Source organism: Alligator mississippiensis, chromosome 13 (assembly GCF_030867095.1).
Source record: "Alligator mississippiensis isolate rAllMis1 chromosome 13, rAllMis1, whole genome shotgun sequence".
NCBI classification, from domain to species: domain Eukaryota; kingdom Metazoa; phylum Chordata; order Crocodylia; family Alligatoridae; genus Alligator; species Alligator mississippiensis.
In genome coordinates, this window is record NC_081836.1 from 50,375,347 (window position 1) to 50,392,276 (window position 16,930).

Consider the following 16,930-nt stretch of genomic DNA (forward strand, 5'->3'; position numbering starts at 1 on the left):
GGTAGGCTTAGGAAATAATAATCCTTGCCCCACATATCTACTACACCCAGCAAGTCCAGCCTGTTGTTGTTCCTGTGTCCTACGGTATTTTGTAACATTTGGGGCTCCTACGCATCAGTGTACTCACCACTGGACTGGGCCACAACTTAAATAACCTTGCTGAAACGGCCACTTGTGTAGGGAACAATGAATAAACACTTGGTGTGTGACTTACACATGGCAAGATAGCTTTAAAAAGGTGCAATTAGGGTTTTGTATAAGCACAATACTTAGCCTGTACACTGGGCGGAAGGATTCCTAAAAAGCAGACAGCTTGTCTGGTAGAAGCAGCTAGGTCTATAAATCTGTTCATTGGGCCACATATTTCTGTGAATTACAGCAGTGCAAAGAGCAGTGTTGGCAGCTTAGGGACCTAAAGATTTTTTCACACCACTCACGTATCTAATTTATATCTTACAGGAAGCAGTAAAATACCAGCCTAACTACCTGCAGCTTTAACTAACAGCCAGCTGAAAAAGGATTCCAACTTCCTCCTTTGCCAGTCACCCACAGATGCAAGACAAGCAATCTCTCATAATGCTATTACACCGGGTAGTTATCCTTTGCTTGTTTTTAAGCACCTGTTCGTGTTTCTCTTCAGGACATAGTTGGAATATTTGCTATTGCTATCGTGGAGGGAGCGTTCAGGATTCAATTTATAGTATTAAGTCATATTCCCTGAGATGGTAGGGGCTGTGAGCAGTAGAAATTGCACATTCAATACCAGGACTTAGAAAATGCTTTGAAAGGTTATTTGTGAAATAGTGTTTAGAGACTTCAACATACCCTGGAGCCCTCCTTGTCCAGAATTGTAGCAAGGGTGACGGGTATAAAATAAGGGGAACGTCAGGATTCTGACAACCGCAGGCACAGTGGCTTGGAGACACAGATTTCTAAATAATGCAGTTAAGCCATATTTCTTTAAAGGGACACTGTAAGCCAGGCAGTTTGAATCTGAGTTTTTTTAAAACTGCACTTTTTGACATGCAGTCTTTTAAACAGTATGTCCTGATAATTTAATTCTTTTAAAAGATGCATGGATTGTTCTGCTCCTCCACTGATATCTACAAGGTCCTGTTAGCAAGGAAGAAACAGAATAAAGCCCCTATCCTGCAACTGCAGCTGTGGAGGCGAGTCCTTGTGTCCGTGCAGAGGCCCTACTGAACGTAATGGGGCTTCCAACAAGCACCTGAGTCCACTGATGAGAATTAAACAGCAAGATCGGGACTTGGACGTTCCAGTGAGGTTCGCTATGTGCTAATTAAGCACGCTGCAAAAATAGAGAAAAATATTTTTATTTAATCATTCCTCTCGATGACAACAATATTAGATGCTACTTGTAACTACAGCTTGCACAGATATTTGTAACTTTCAAGTTAATGGTTTCTCCTAAAGACAGAAGCTGGAGTGCCTGATGTGCGCAACTATGCACAATAAAGATTTGCTATGGTTTCCACTGGACCCTGAAGTCAAGAGTCAACTTTTTCCCCTATTTTGTACTGTCTGCAGGTCCTATTAACTTGATTCTGGTCCAAAATGTTTCAAATCATCTGGTTGTCATGGGGGAGAAGCAGGTAAATGATGCTTTCATTGATGTTTCTTTATTCATTCTGCATCAGACTTTACATTACGGCACAGTGTTTCGTTGTCACGGGGCTTTACTTCTCAAGATGAGGCTACAAAGCCACATGCAGTTCTCCAAAAAAATGCAGCCCTCCCCTCAGTGTGAGAAAAATAAAAATTCCTTGAGTGTTGAGAATACCATTCCAAATTCATTACTCACTGAATGGGCTCCAAATCCATGTCACTACCACCACTGCCACCATCACAACCTCAAAGCATTCTACATGGTATACAACATTTCACAAAATTCTTTAACATGGTCCAAAGCTGTGATAAAGACATCCCATCATTTCCAATATTCTGTCCTTTAAAGTAAATGGTATCCTGACTCAAGATCTCTTCCATTCAATTGCATGGTGCGGCCTCACCACACTTGGCAACTTTGGATCACTTCCCGCAGAGCTTTTATGCCTTCCATGGTCTTGTCCTTTAAGGCGATAGCCAGAAGAACAGGTTTGTTCCCAGCTTCCTCAGACACAAACGATACCAGGTTTTTGGCACACACATGGATGAGGGGCTGAAAAGCAAATAAAAACACCCACATTCCTTCACTTGAGAGAATCTTCCCAAAGTGGTCCATTAGCTAATAATATAATCCTTCTGAAATAGCTATTTACTGAGCATATTTAGGATCGGTCAGTATAGGGCTCAAACTGTTTGCTGAAGGGTTTAGACATGATCTGAGGCTGAAGTGCCATTCGGCTACATTGTAGAAGGGAGCAGGTTGGACCCATAAATTGTAGCCAAACAAACCAGGCTTAATATTGTAACTGGAGCTGCATTTTAACCAAATGTTGTAGTAGTTCAGAGAGAACTCTGAAGCCCAGTGTGGAAAGTCACTCATGACAGGGCTATTACCCGAGATGTAACACCAGGATTTCCCACATCACCAAATACCAACTAATGTAAAAATCCAGTGCACCCTGATGAACATCCCTATCACAGCCAAGTTTTTTAAGACATCATTAACTCTTATGTTCTTTAATAACCTGCTATAGACTAGGATGCATTTGACTCTGGTAGGAATGCAGGCCTATTTTTGCAATACTTCAGCCTGAAACGGTATCATTTGAACACCTGCTGGTGACGGCCAAAGTCTATAAACCAAAAACAAATGATCAGCCTGAGTACTAGCGAAAGGTGATATAATCAAACCTTTTTAATTAGGCAGTCTCTAATAAGTATACCTACCTTGTTCAGGTTTTAATTATATCCATTTTACTATGCATGTTTTTAAGAAGTTTGCTTTTCTTTCTATCCTTACGTTGGGGCTGGGATGTTCATTATCCCAAAATGCCAGACAGGAAGTGCTTGGTTGTTGAGCAAATCAAATTTTTCCTTAAAAGTTTAGATTAATTAATTAAAAGCAAAGGAGCAGGTAATGACCATGTACATAAAAACTTGCTGAAATTATTTCAGAGTATAAATATGCCTACTGGCGACAGGAAAAGTCATAGTTTAACATATGGTAACAGACACCGAATTGCTTTTTTGCTCCAATTTAAGTGGACTTTGCACCACAGAGGTAGCCATTTCAAATAAAAGCAAACAAGTCCCATTTGAAGGGAAGGAGGCCAGTTAGTAAAGTCATGGATTGCATAAAGAGAGGTTGCTGGGAAAATTAGGAATTAGTCACATTACTGGCTTTTTTTAGTTAGGGTTAGCAAACAATACTAGGCAGTTCTAATAATACCGCAGACCCACGTGATCTTGCAGCATCATGTAACTTTATGTTTAGTACTGGTCTAGCGGATGCTTTCTGAAATACGTTGTTTTCTTGATTTCTGTATAATGGTCAATTAAAAACCCATTTTGTTTAAGCCAAATTGAATTCAACTTAGCAAAGGCAGCTGCTGGCAGGGACATTTGAGAGGGAAACGGAAGTCAATTCTGGAAAAGACAAAGGTTGGGAGAAAAAAAAAGAGTGGTAGGAAGGCAAAACTGACTACAGCAAGAGCCAAAAGAAAGGCTAATCTAGGCCACTAGGTTTGATCTTTCATCGTTGCAGACAACAGGAGCTGGATCAACCCCACTGTGAACCCAGGAGGCATTATATAGCCAGCAGGGCGAGAAGCAAACAGATCCAAAGACGCCTTCAGTTTAGAGTTAATAGGACTTTTGTAATATTGAACACTTGGTGAAAGCACAGGATTGACTGGTGACCCCCTCCTCCCTCAACACCAGATTCTTCCATCCTGCCGCTACACGCAAATGTCAGCCTGTCTTCACGCAGCTGATTCATCAACCTCTTGGCAGCCTGAGCAGGATTTCAAGCTAGCGTAAGTCCCCCCTCGCTCTTCAGCATGATGTGCTCTGCTTTTACCTCGTCCTGCCCCAGCAGCACTTTTGTGGTGAGCACAGGTCGGCCGACGTCATTGCTTACGACGTTGGGGTCCACGTAGACCAGTGTCCCCATCTTCCCGTACTGCGTGACCACCACCAGGATGGAGTTGGAGAAGGCCATGCACACCACCTCTGTTGGTACTCCCTGCACCGCCACCGTCCTCTGCCTTGATGTCACAATGGGTTTGGCTTCCATGGCTGCGAGGGAGAAAAAAACACCAGCGTTCAGCTGTACAGCCGTGCACAACGCGGCGCAGCACAGTGCACCCCCAACCCTGCCAAACAGCTTCCCGGGGGCGCCCGCCAACAGGCCTAGCGGCAGAGCCACAGGCATGTCCCCATGGGTGTCACTGCCAGCACCTGCCGCCCCTAGGCCCATCACTAGAGGCACAGCCACCCCCAGCCCCATCACTGCCGCCCCCAGCCCCATCACTGCCACCCCCAGCCCCATCATCGCTGCCCCCAGCCCCATCACTAGGGGCACAGCCACCCCCAGCCCCATCACTGCCACCCCCAGCCCCATCACTAGAGGCACAGCCACCGCCAACCCCATCACCGCCGCCCCCAGCCCCATCACTAGGGGCACAGCCACCCCCAGCCCCATCACTAGGGGCACAGCCACCCCCACCCCCATCACTAGGGGCACAGCCACCCCCACCCCCATCACCGCTGCCCCCAGCCCCATCACTAGAGGCACAGCCACCCCCAGCCCCATCACTGCCGCCCCCAGCCCCATCACTAGGGGCACAGCCACCCCCAGCCCCATCATCGCTGCCCCCAGCCCCATCACTAGGGGCACAGCCACCCCCAGCCCCATCACTGCCACCCCCAGCCCCATCACTAGGGGCACAGCCACCCCCAGCCCCATCACTGCCACCCCCAGCCCCATCACTAGGGGCACAGCCACCCCCAGCCCCATCACCGCCACCCCCAGCCCCATCACTAGGGGCACAGCCACCCCCAGCCCCATCACTAGAGGCACAGCCACCCCCAGCCCCATCACCGCCACCCCCAGCCCCATCACTAGGGGCACAGCCACCCCCAGCCCCATCACTAGAGGCACAGCCACCCTCAGCCCCATCACTAGGGGCACAGCCACCCCCAGCCCCATCATCGCTGCCCCCAGCCCCATCACTAGGGGCACAGCCACCCCCAGCCCCATCACTGCCGCCCCCAGCCCCATCACTAGAGGCACAGCCACCCCCAGCCCCATCATCGCTGCCCCCAGCCCCATCACTAGGGGCACAGCCACCCTCAGCCCCATCACTAGGGGCACAGCCACCCCCAGCCCCATCACAAGGGGCACAGCCACCCCCAGCCCCATCACTGCCGCCCCCAGCCCCATCACTAGGGGCACAGCCACCCCAGACCCATCACTGTGGCCCTTAGACCTATCACTAGAGGCACAGCTGCCCCCAAACCCATCACCACTGCCCCCAGCCCCATCACTAGGGACACAGCCACCCCAAGACCCATCACTAGGGACACAGCCACCCCAAGACGCATCACCGCTGCCCCCAGGCCCATCACTAGAGGCACAGCCGCCCCCAGCCCCATCACTGCAGCCCCTAGACCCATCACTAAGGGCACAGCCGCCCCGGACCCATCACTAAGGGCACAGCCGCCCCCAGGCCTATCGCCGCCGCCTGCCTGCGCCTGACGCGGCCGCGGCGCTGGGTAGGCCCCGGCGGGCGGGCGGGCGCTACGCGGTTCGGGCGGACGCGGGCCGCGCGGGGAGGGGGAGGGGGAGGGGGAGGGGGAGGAGGAAGGCCCGGCCCGGCCCCGCCCCACGCTGGTCCCGCCCGGCGCGGTGGCTGTAGGGGCCGGGCCGGGGGAGGAGCCGGTGCTCGCTGGTGGCGGCCGCCGTGCGGGGTGTCCCCGCGCCCGAGCGGGGAGCACGTGGCGGCCCCGAGCTGTGCCGGACCGCGCGCTCCCCGTACAAGGGCACGAGCACGGCCCTGTGTCGGCCGGGCCGGGCCGTGTGGTGTGGGGAAGAAACACCCTCCCCTCCCTCCGGCCCCGGCTCGAGCGGGGCCGAAGGCGGCCGGACGTGTCACACGTCTCCCAGCCCCAACTTCGCAGCCGGTTGGCTTTTGGGTTTTTTTAGAGTTGGACACTTACATTTCCTGTCGGGTCATGACGCTGCACGCGTGGCCGGTGCAAATGCAGGGCGCGGTGCCGAGCTGCACGTGTGTCTGCTCCGAGCGTGTAACCCCGCGGCAGGGCGCGGCCGGGGACCGTGCCCCCCCCGGGCACCTCGCCATCCTCTCACGGACACGCGCACGGTGACACACGCAGACGCGGTTCACGAGATAAGTCCCAAGATTTCATCTGGAAACCCAGAGTCGTGGTCGGTCCGAGAGGTTTGCGACGGAAGATCTGCCCTGCCGGCCTCTCGGCCAAAACAGCAAGGAAACGTAGAGCTGGCGTCGTCCGAGGGGCTCGTGTCCGTCCAGCGGCCCCTCGGGTCCAAACGGGTGGAGTTTGTTGCCGCCAGATGTGGAAGGAGCTGTCGCTTTAGCCAGATTCAAGAAAGGGAATTTAACCCCCCAAAATGTCACATGCTAGCCGATGGGTTTTTTCCTCATGGGCTTGGCCTACAGATTGAAACGGCACTTTTCTGTAGATACGAATGAGGCGTTAAGTTCATTAACCACTAATGCCCCATGGCCATTTATTTCTGTGGCCGTGTTTTTTAGCGGGGTAGGTAACGCTCGGTTTGGTGCTCGTGGAGTCAAGGGGTCAGATACAGATTTGGGACATCTTGCCTTTTGATTGTCCCGATCTCTCGTTAAGCGGGCCGGCATGGCCTGGCATTTATGGATCGTAGCTCTCTGAATGGAAACATTCAGGTCATGTTTAGTAATTAAAACTCCTTCCATATGTGCCTAATGACATTTCCTGAGCAAATCAAGTTTTAATTTAATTTAGCTTGTTTAGTTGGCAGCCGACAGCACATATTTTTTGCAACGGGAAAGAAAGACCTCCTTTATATAGAGAGCAAAAATATCTATTAAAATGTACTATGCATAATATATTAACTTATTTGTGTGTCTGCGATTTAGAGTTGTGTTGTGAGCATTTTTTCACTTTTCCCATGCAGATACTTATTTACCCCAAAGTAATGCTTTGGGATAGATACAAAGCCCTGAAAACCAGTACGTCCTAAAGAATGGCCAATGCAACCTTCAACGCTGGTGCATAATACTTTAATATACCAAGAGGCGTTATTTTCAGTTATTTCTCCTTTTTTTCCCATCCATGTACATCCCCTGCCGTTTTGGCTCTGCTAACAAGACTTTGAATTTCGAATTAGCTGGCAAAATATTTTTGCTGATCTCATGTTTTGGATTACGTTGGCATGAAAAGTGTAAATGAAACTTTGCATGAAGTTAACTACAAAAATCAAGCAGAGAAACTTTTAGTTGAGTGTTTTAAAGTGCCGCTAGAGGGTAGCAGAGGTCCATGGAAAGTCTCTGAGAGGCTTGGAGTTGATTCCTTGGGTTAATGAGAATGGAGTGACTTGATACCTTATCATTACTCTTTGCAATCTGGCAAATCCTCTGTTTTCTAGCACGGCAAAGAACCAACATTTCTCTCTCCTGCTTACCACAGTCATTCGAGGGCTTGCCTGTTTGACTGAGATAATGGCAGCTCCTGTCAGTAAAACCTGCCACAAAAATAAAGTTTAGCTCCACTCACCCTTCTCTGGAGAGGAATTTTCCTTTTAAGAAAATAGAGGGCTTGATCCTTCCTGGGATGCCTCTGCCCCTGCTGACCTTCACACTCCTTCATACAGGGCTGGAGGGAATCCACTTGAGCTCCTATAGAGGAGAAACAGCACTCTCATGATCCCATCTATATCTCAGCGAGGAGCTTGACTTGGGAACAGAAAGGATGCTTTTACCCTTTGCATCAGTTGTAAATGCCACCTTGTCACCAGCCTGTGAAAAGTCTGATAGGGAATGTAACAAATGGTGACCACGCATAGACAGACTCTTGAGGGTTTTTGAACCCTGGATCTTGATCCAGCACTAAAAAGATGAGCCTTTCTTATATGACCAAAAGGAGTAAATGTCAGCAAGTAGCAGGTTTTTATATTCCACGTGATCCAGCGACCACAGGGACGCGTGATGGCGTGCACCAGGGCACTGTCAGAAGGAAGTTACGAGCTGTTTGTCTGACTCTCTTTCTTGTACTTGGATGGCTGATAAGGACATGTACCCCTGCAGATAATAATTTACACATATATAGTAGGGGTTTTTTTTACAGAGATCTCAAGCCTCTTTGCAAATATTAGGGAATTAAACTACACAAACACCATCCTGACTTAGGAAATTATTAATATCCCCATTTTCCTGTTGGGGAAATCAAAGCACGGAAGCATTTAGCAATTCACAAAGGATCCTGGAAGTCACTGACAGAGGCTGGAATAGATCCCAAGAGTCCTTCCTTTCAGTAACTTGCCCTCAGTAACAAGGAAACATATTCTATGGTGTGTCACTATAGAGAATTGGTAACACTACATCCCCTTATTCCCATGGGGGAACTTTGCACAATATTGTAGTTTTATCTCTTTGACATTTATTTGGATGATTTCTTAGCAGAGTTCTTTTTAAATGACTGTATATGTGTGCATGCACTTGTGGTTTGGAAGCAGGGAGCTTTGGAAGTGCTAGATTTATATAAAATGATATGAAGATTTTATGAAGCTGAAGCCTGAGACCCACAGCGCCTTGGAAACATTTCCTTCTTCACTAGAAAACTATACACGTGATGTTTCAGGACATCCATTAATAATCACTGCTCTTGGGAGAACCTTGCTATCAAAGCATTTGGTTGGTTTATTAGTTTACAGGTTATTGCTTCTCTGCTTTGGATTTCTCTCTTGTATTTTTATGCTTCTGGGTACGTACTGTGGGCTGGAACCTCAGGTGCTGCTGCTCTCTCTTCTGTACAGCCGAGGCGAGGGGAGAAATTATTTTGCCTCCCTGATGCTGAAGCTGCCCAGAAGTCATTTTAGCTTCTGCCATAAACAGGTTAGAGTGGAACAATCCCCTAAGGGCCACTCTGCTGGACAGTGTGTGCCAGAGTGCCCTGCGCCCTTCCGTCCCCAAACTATTCCCTGTGAGGGAAGGGGGAAGAGCAGGTGGTGTAGAACTGGCAACCTTAGCTTCATGTCACCAAGGGCTTCCCTTTTGCCAGGGGACCCCCAGCTGCTCCTTTAGGGAAGCTTTCCAACTATCCTGGGCTGGTGAGCACAGCAAAGCAACCAGAGCTCTCCTATTCCTTCATCCAAGCAGTTCATTCTCCAGCATTAGTGCGTGTCGTGGCTCCGACTGCGCTTTCCCACTCTGAGAGCACACACAAAGCCAGGGTACTTCGTTCCCCCTCTGACATGCAGGTTGTGGCTGTCTCCAGTGCTGAATGAGCAGACATGCCATGGGCTTCCATGCATTTGACCTGGCTCTAGTGCTGGAGGGCTGCAGAGCTGTAACAGCCAAACAGAATTGGCCCAAGGCAAACATTTCTGCAGGCAGCACCCTGCAGGATACGCCGAATACTACTCCCTTCCCTGACAGAGAGGGAGCGAGTTGTGGTCTGCAGGGCTTCTGCCACAGGACATTGGGTAACACGGTCCCGTCATGCCTTAGTGCAACTGTTCATGTCCCCTTGGGACAATGGAGCACCCCACACAAACATGTACAGATGGTGGCCATCCCATGGAGCCAGTGAGAGCTCCTTCATAGGGACAGTGGAGAGAAGTAGATCCCTTGGATCAGACCTGTTCTATCTATTAGACATCTAAGTAGCACTTTGATCTCTAAGTGTGACCATATCCCACTTTGCTCAAGTCCCCAATAAACATTAATGTATCTAGTTTTCTAGTGCACCTTTATCTCAAGACTAAGTCACTAAAAGTGGGGAGGTTCCAACTACCTTTTGCATTCAGGGTTTTTCAAGGACTTGAAGGGGACTATATTTAAGACACCCAGTCCCATCAGATACCTAATATGTGAAATAGGATCTTGCCCCTTGCATCCTGAGGCCTCATGGTTTACAGGGACCAGAAGGAGAGGTTGGAAGCAAATGGGCAGAACAGGTAGCATTCAAATTGTCTCCCAGGACCCACTGCTCTAAAAGTCAGATGGTATCATGGGATGGATGCTAGTGGGTTGGGTGTGAGACTTGGTGTCCCAGTGTGGTCACGAGGATTGTAGTCACGAGACCACTCCTGCACAGAATTTTTGTCTCAAATGCCCTGGCCTAGTGGCACAATCAACACCACAGGCACCCTGAACATTGTGGGGAGATGGGCGCCAGCACTGATTTGATTTGGTGGTGTGGTCAGGATTTAACTGGTGCTGGGGGAATCTGAGACCAAACTCCTTCTGTCTCAGTGATAGGGTTTACCTTGTGGGGTCCATGCAAAGGCTTAGCTTGGGGCCAGTGCTCTCTTCTAGACAACCGTACCAAAAATGTAACTATGCCACAAGCGGCTCTGACCAAAATCAGTGCCCCATGCAACTGCATCGTTTGTAATGCTCTAATGCCAACTTTGCACTGCCTTCCAGGACTCCAGCCTAGGAATATCAAGGTATGCGGGGGTCTTGCTCTAACCATAACTGTGGGACTTCAGCACTGAGTATTGCAATGTGTGTCTTGGCTCTTGGAGTGGTCTCCGGAGTCCTGTGTTGGGGGACTATGTGATCTGTACAATGCATGGGAAGAATAAAGCTCCTAAGTATAGGATTCTAGACGACTTGTGCGCTGATCAGGCACCTGCCTAGGGCTAGCCAATAGGAAATCCCTTTGGGTCCAGCCTCTTGCATCCACCTGTATATTGAAGGTGGTCTCTGTGCTTAATGGGAAAAGGAAGGTTGAGGGGATACAATCTCTTTAAACCTCTTAGACACCAAGCTGGAATTTCTCACACGGAAATCAATGCCATTTTTCTATTTTCTCTTCTGGTGGCTGTGAAACATTTTTTTTCCCACCTGCTCTCTCCTTACAAAACTTGTTTTATTTCTTCAGGTGACTCCGGGCTGGACTGCCACTGTCATCCTTCATATGATGTAATCCTTTCTCCAGGTTCTCCAAGAGTGGTCTGGGAGAAGTTTGCCCTGAAACATCAAGAAAAGAACGCAGTGGGGCTAGGTCTAAACTTGTTAAACTGAATTAACCCTCCTACCACATGAATCTAGCCTGCTCCAGTCTTTCTAATCTTGTTCAGAGTTTGGGATAATTTGTTTAGTTGTGCTGATCAGCTGGAGGTTAATTCAATTGGACTTCAGTTATTTATTCATGCCCGGATTTGCTAAGTGTCACAGCAGATACATGAGGTCTCCATTACGGTTATGAGACAGCTTCATTAGTGTGACAGAGAGCTGGTCGGGATCACTTCCTCCCCTCGCTCCAGTGGCTGGATACCAGGGTTTTCTCCAGCAGAAGGAATCTTTATAGCCTTCCCCTTTCATTTGTATCATAAGTGGATGCTGTTGGTTATTGTGTATTGATTATAGCAGAAAAACATACTTCCCTGCATTCTGATTGGCTGGGAAGGTCTAGCCAGTAATCTGTTTGAGGACCCTCAGTAGCTTCCTAGCCCTATATTTTAAATAGTGAAGTAAAAATGCAAATATCTTTTTAAAAGGCATTTATATTAATAACTTGGGCTTATATAGTGCTTTTCATCTCAGAGAGTCCTGTGGCACTTTCAAAATCACTTTACACATCAGTGAAATGCAGCCAGCTCAGGGATGGAACATGGTAGCTCTTGAACAGTACATAACAATAAGCAAAACCAAGGAAGAACGTAGTATGCAAGCTGGAGGAACTCAAGTTGGCAGAATTTTGCTAATCAAACTGGACCAGAGCCAAGACACTAGGATTACCTCTTGTAAAAAGTGCTACTTGGCTACAAGTGCTCATACAACCTTGGGTAACATTTTATTGAAAAGAAGACTTCTTTGCCTGTACACTGCACTGGAACATTGGTTCAGAGCTGTCTCAGTGAATTTTTCCATTGTGGTAAGAGTGAGATCCATGAACCAAGGGAGAACAGTTAACGAAGCTTCTTGTCCTGCTACAGGGAACATCAAAGAATCGGTCAGTACTGCAGAATGACGTCCATTTAAAAAAATAGTGTATTTATGTCTCCTATCCATGCAAACATGGCAAAGTAAATGCCTATAAATTAGCTTTCCTGTAGTTTACAGAAAATGTCAGATGGTGGAGAAAATGTTCGTTATAGAGAAGGCCCTGGACAAAATTCCTTGTTTTATACAGTAGGGTAAACGTGCAGTAATGCTGATGCTGGCAGGACAGTTATTCCAGATTTGCCCTCATCCAAACAAGAACACAGTCTGGCTTCCCACCCTCCTTTTTAACTGTTTCATTTGACCCCCAGCCCTCAACTCCCTGTGTCATTGGCTGGCTTGGATGACACCATCAAGCATTAGTGCAGGCCCTGGGCAGTACTACAGTGCTGTGTCCTGAGGATTAATGGCACTATTAATCATCATATCTTCTCTTGCTCTCCATTCTTCAATTAAATCATAAACCTGTGCAGAGGAGCAGCCATTAACTTTCAAGGAGTGAGAAATGTTCCCACATGTTTGGCCTTCTTCGGAAAACACTGTCATGGTTACACACCGTGAAATATGGTTTCAAACAGAACAATGCTTCAGAAAGCAGCCGGGACCCGCATTACAGCTCAGCGTCCTTTTACAAAGTGTCTCTGGGCTGTGCTGAGGGACACTGCAATGATCCACAGTGCTGCCCACCTGCGTACATGACACCCCAGAATGGTCGAGGTGTAGCCACTTGCAGGTGGCACTGGGAGCATGCCAAGAAGCTTGCTGTCTTAGGCATACTTCTAGGCACATGTCCAGCAGTGCTAGAAGACAGGACATTACATCTGCCTCACAGTGTAATGTGCAGGGAGTTGGCATGCTTTGTATTCCAGCAATGCTCCCTAGTGCAGTTTGGGGGCACCACGGCCATACCCTTAATGATCTGGAAGCCAAATTAGAGCTTCTGCTTATCCACCAAACACAGAGCTTAGGTCTCTGCAGTGCCAGCGTCCTTGAGATGGCACAGTAAGTGTCTTATCTTTGTCACAGGGTGAACTGGTCCTTTAAGCAGCTGGGAAGTAAATTGCACCTGTGCCAGACTTGGCCTTGTTCCCAGGTGAAAGGAATGAGGCCAGGGATCCTGGGGTGGGAGTGGGTGATTCAGAACCAGGCTTACCAGAGCAATAGCAGGTAGTCTGTGTGTGGCCTCTTCATTGGTCAAAGCTTCATTGGTCAAAGGACTTGAGACTGGCTAAGACGGCTGATGGTGACTCCAGAGCTCCTGGGAAGAAACTTGGGAGCTGAAGCTCCAGTTCGAGCCCTGCTGGAGGATGGTGAGCTTGGCAGCAAAGCTAGAAGCAAGGGGATGTGGAGGCAGCGGATGGACCTGCAGCCTGGATGGTAAGTCCATGTTCCAGTCTCCATTTTCAGTGCTGCTTTTCTGATAAGGTTACACCCAGCCTGCGCCCAAATCGGGGAGGCAGGCTTGCGAGATGGAGACACTTGTTTGTGAGCTGCTGTTGGAGTGAGTCTTCCATCCATTTGGTTGAGGTCCTTGGAGAGAAATGACTTTTAGTTGCTGGTGTGCTGGACTTGATGCGGTGCTCAAAAGGTGCAAAGTTGTTTCCCATTATTGGTCCCAAATTGTCCACCTCCTGTACCCAGAGACCCCCTGCATATATGCGTTTGCTGCTCTGTTCTGGTAACACATCTCAGCCCCGATGGTGCCGTTGCCTGCTGTTCTAGTAATAGGTCACTGCCCAGCTTAGGTCCAAATGCTTCTCTTATGAGAACTGCCCTTGTCTTCCATAGTAGCAGGGTCAGGATGCCTTATTCCCTGTTAATCACATCAGTGTGTGAGGTGACTGGGTTCTGCTGTGACCAGTACAAACTAAACTGAGGCTGCCACCAGCTCCTGCTCTGAAGCCAGGTCTCTGGTGGGGGAAAGGGCTGTGCAGTGAGTCTGTTGCACCCCCAAGCTCAGCACCTTGCCTTAAGCTTCCATGATCCAGCTGCTTTTTTTTTCTCAGCAAGATGAAGGGGAGAGTAGGAAAGAAGCCTGGGCTAATGAAGGTGGCATTGAGTATTTATGCAAAAGGAGCTCGTAGGCAGGGCACACTGCTCCTCCGTGAATCTGTAAAATTCCACTAGGGAGCCTGTGGATGAAGCTTATTTTATTGCCCATCTCGGAGATACAGAAAGAGAAATCTATCCCTGTCAAAACCCCATTGACGTCACTGCTCCTGTATTAGAGGCAAATGTAGCCAAGGCTGTTTAGTAAATGGAACTATTCTCCCTCCAGTTTGGACCCAGAGACTTCTCAGATTTTCCTCTTGCTGTGCAAGCCACCAATTCTCCCATCTTCTTGAGCCCAGCCTCCCATTCCTCTACTGCAGCAGCTTTGACTTGCGGATGAGCCAAATTTTGATTCCCCTAAGAATTTCCCTCATTTAGTATTCCTCTTCCCTGCACTACGTTATACATTTTCTTTTCACTTACAGGTTAAGCAACACCTGGGATTCTTAAAGCCTCCCTTGACTTTTACTTTGACCATCCATGCTTGAAAATTGAAATATTTTTACTTCTTTTCTGATTTGAGAGTTATTTTAATAATGCTGGATTTCTAAAAGACAACACACATGGGAATGATCGCTTCTCTGTAGATGGAAAGAGATGGACTTGCAGAGAGGGCTGGGCATATTATTTGCTACACAGCTCCTCCCCTCCTTGCATTTGCTGCAATGGGTCAAATTCCTTTCATAGGAGAAGATGTGGTCCAAGGGCTGTAGGAAAAGCACACATTGCCACTTTTCCTAGCCCCTGGCGTGTTGCATATACTTGTAACACTTCCCCCCCCCTCCCATTTTGAAACAGTTTTTTATAAAGGGGTTGAGACTTGACCCAAAAGGTTCTTGGGGATTTATTTTAACTCCTGACTTGAGATGAACCCCTTTAATCCCAGTTTTTTTTACTGGCTAGAGAATTCACTTTGCCATCAGCCCTGGCAGGGCAATGCAAATTGCAGGCCCCACACCTTAGGAGCTGGCTCAGCATCTTTTCCTCGGAACAGAAACGGGTGTCTTATCCTGCCAGGCTGTGCTCAGATGTCCAGCTACCCACTCACATTTTCCAATATCCATGAGACACCCAGTCCCCTAGGGAAAGGTGTGCCAAAGTCCTTGCAGGTAGTCCCAGGGAGAAGCGTCTGGAAGCTTTGTACGCTCAGAAATATAAGACATAATCCTTGGCAGAGGTGCCTTAGAGAAGCAAAACACCTTGGCACGTAGCCATAGGTGGATCTAGCACCCTTTGCAACTAGCCCTTGGGGAAGGCAGGCAGGTGTCCTTGACAGGTGGCTTCAAGGGATGAAGAAACGTATCTTGGCAGGTAGCCTGCAGGGGAAACTTTTTTGGCAGATGGCCTTTGTGGAAAGCAAGCTCTCTGCAATTTGCCTTCAGAGAAAGGGAAGTGAGAGCCAGTTGCCTTGCCCCTTCTGCCAGATAATAAGCCCCCTTTATCCCACTCCCTGCACACAAAGCTCCATTTCTGTGGGACTCCCTGGGTACTTACCTGACTTTGTGTCCACAGGAGACCATTGCACAAGTTGCTTCATGCTTTTCTCTGCCTAGTCTTAAATGCCCATTTAGTATTAACACACTCCTTTCCCAGAGGCTGCCTTCTAGGAACGACCTTTAAAGTGCTTCCCAAGGGGAAAGGAGGCCAGCACTTCTGGATGATAGTCCTTCCAGCAAGGGAAATAAGCACAACAGGCAGGCAGCTCTCAAATGACTGAAAGCCATCGGCATTGGAAAGAGCTGGCTGGGTAAAGGGACAGGTGACATCTGGGTTGAGGGGCGGGAGTGGGGGTGAGTTTGAATGGAAACAGATATACATACAGCTTCCTGCCGAGGTTATAAGCAGCAGCTAGAGTAAGATTCAGCTCCTAGGGCTGGGTTTTGAATCTTGTTTTTCAGACAGCAGGCTGAGGTGGTCTCAGGAATGCATCTATAAGGGATGAACCATCCATCAGTCACTGAGCCCAGGGAGGTGCTCTGAGCTGTCCTACAGAGCAGGCTTTGCCCAGGCAGAGTCCAGGGGCACTCAGCAACTGGAAAAGTGCTGGAAGGCTGTTCTTCTCCTAGTGCGTTCAGGGTGGGTCAGTTGTTGAGATGGGGAAATATTTAGCACCCCCCCCCGCTCCATTTTTTACAATCTTGCTGCAAACATCTCTATAATAATGTTCCTAACAGAGTTGTCTTCATGAAAAATGCTAACTGTAGATTGGGAAGAGAGTTCAGCTGAACTGTAAAGTTCAGCAGGATCCTCCCAAGGGAAGGATGCGCAATCTCTTTCCAATAGCAGCAGCTGACATCCTAAATGGTGAAGAACTTGCTTCTGACCTATGAACTAGCACAGCCCCCATGGAGTTGCACAGCATGACCTGGGACAAACTTAGACCCTGCTTTTCAAAAAGAGGTCAATGGAGGCTTTAGAGCTGAAATGATTTAATATCTAGCTGTTGCGCACAAACAGTTCGACCTTCCTCCTCTCTCGGCCAAGGGGAAGATGGAGGATTTTAATATCTTTAGGCATTTTGTGCAGCTTCCAAGTCCCAAATCTTATTCTGCACAATCGGGGAGTATTCAAGCATTTCAAGATTCGTAGAAGCTATTGCAGAGGTGGGGAGGGGGAAACTTGTGTGAATGGACAGTCGGAGGGGGCAATATGTGAGTGGAAGCTGCAGAGAGTCCAGTATTGTCCCTGTCCAGCTGGTGAGCGCTGCTTGTCCTGCTTCTGCAAGGCAGTCTCCATGTGGCTAGGTTAGCACTTCAAGCCTTTAGCTGTGTAGC

At 48.5% G+C, this 16,930-nt stretch overlaps 1 protein-coding gene across 2 annotated transcripts; it reads right to left on the reverse strand.

Annotated features, from left to right (window-relative positions):
* Positions 1 to 1,318: 1,318 nt before the first annotated feature.
* PSMG3 (proteasome assembly chaperone 3) lies at positions 1,319 to 5,764 on the reverse strand. 2 transcript variants are annotated; one of them, XM_059716393.1, is made up of 3 exons: positions 5,656 to 5,764; positions 3,986 to 4,203; positions 1,319 to 2,179 (listed from the first exon to the last, which is right to left on the reverse strand). In XM_059716393.1, the coding sequence occupies exons 2-3, from the start codon at positions 4,199 to 4,201 to the stop codon at positions 2,027 to 2,029; spliced, it is 369 nt and encodes a 122-aa protein (XP_059572376.1). In that variant the 5' UTR covers positions 4,202 to 4,203; positions 5,656 to 5,764; the 3' UTR covers positions 1,319 to 2,026. The 2 variants fall into 2 exon arrangements, with proteins under 2 accessions (XP_059572376.1, XP_006274829.3); XM_006274767.4 differs by lacking the exon at positions 5,656 to 5,764 and having other exon boundaries at positions 3,986 to 4,380.
* Positions 5,765 to 16,930: the final 11,166 nt, after the last annotated feature.

Coding starts and splice junctions, on each gene's coding strand:
- PSMG3 (XM_006274767.4), bottom strand. CDS start 4,339: ATGCCTGTGGCTCTGCCGCTAGGCCTGTTGGCGGGCGCCCCCGGGAAG. Junction 2,180..3,985: donor TGCTGCTGGGGCAGGACGAG/GTAAAAGCAGAG, acceptor TTTGCTTTTCAG/CCCCTCATCCATGTGTGTGC.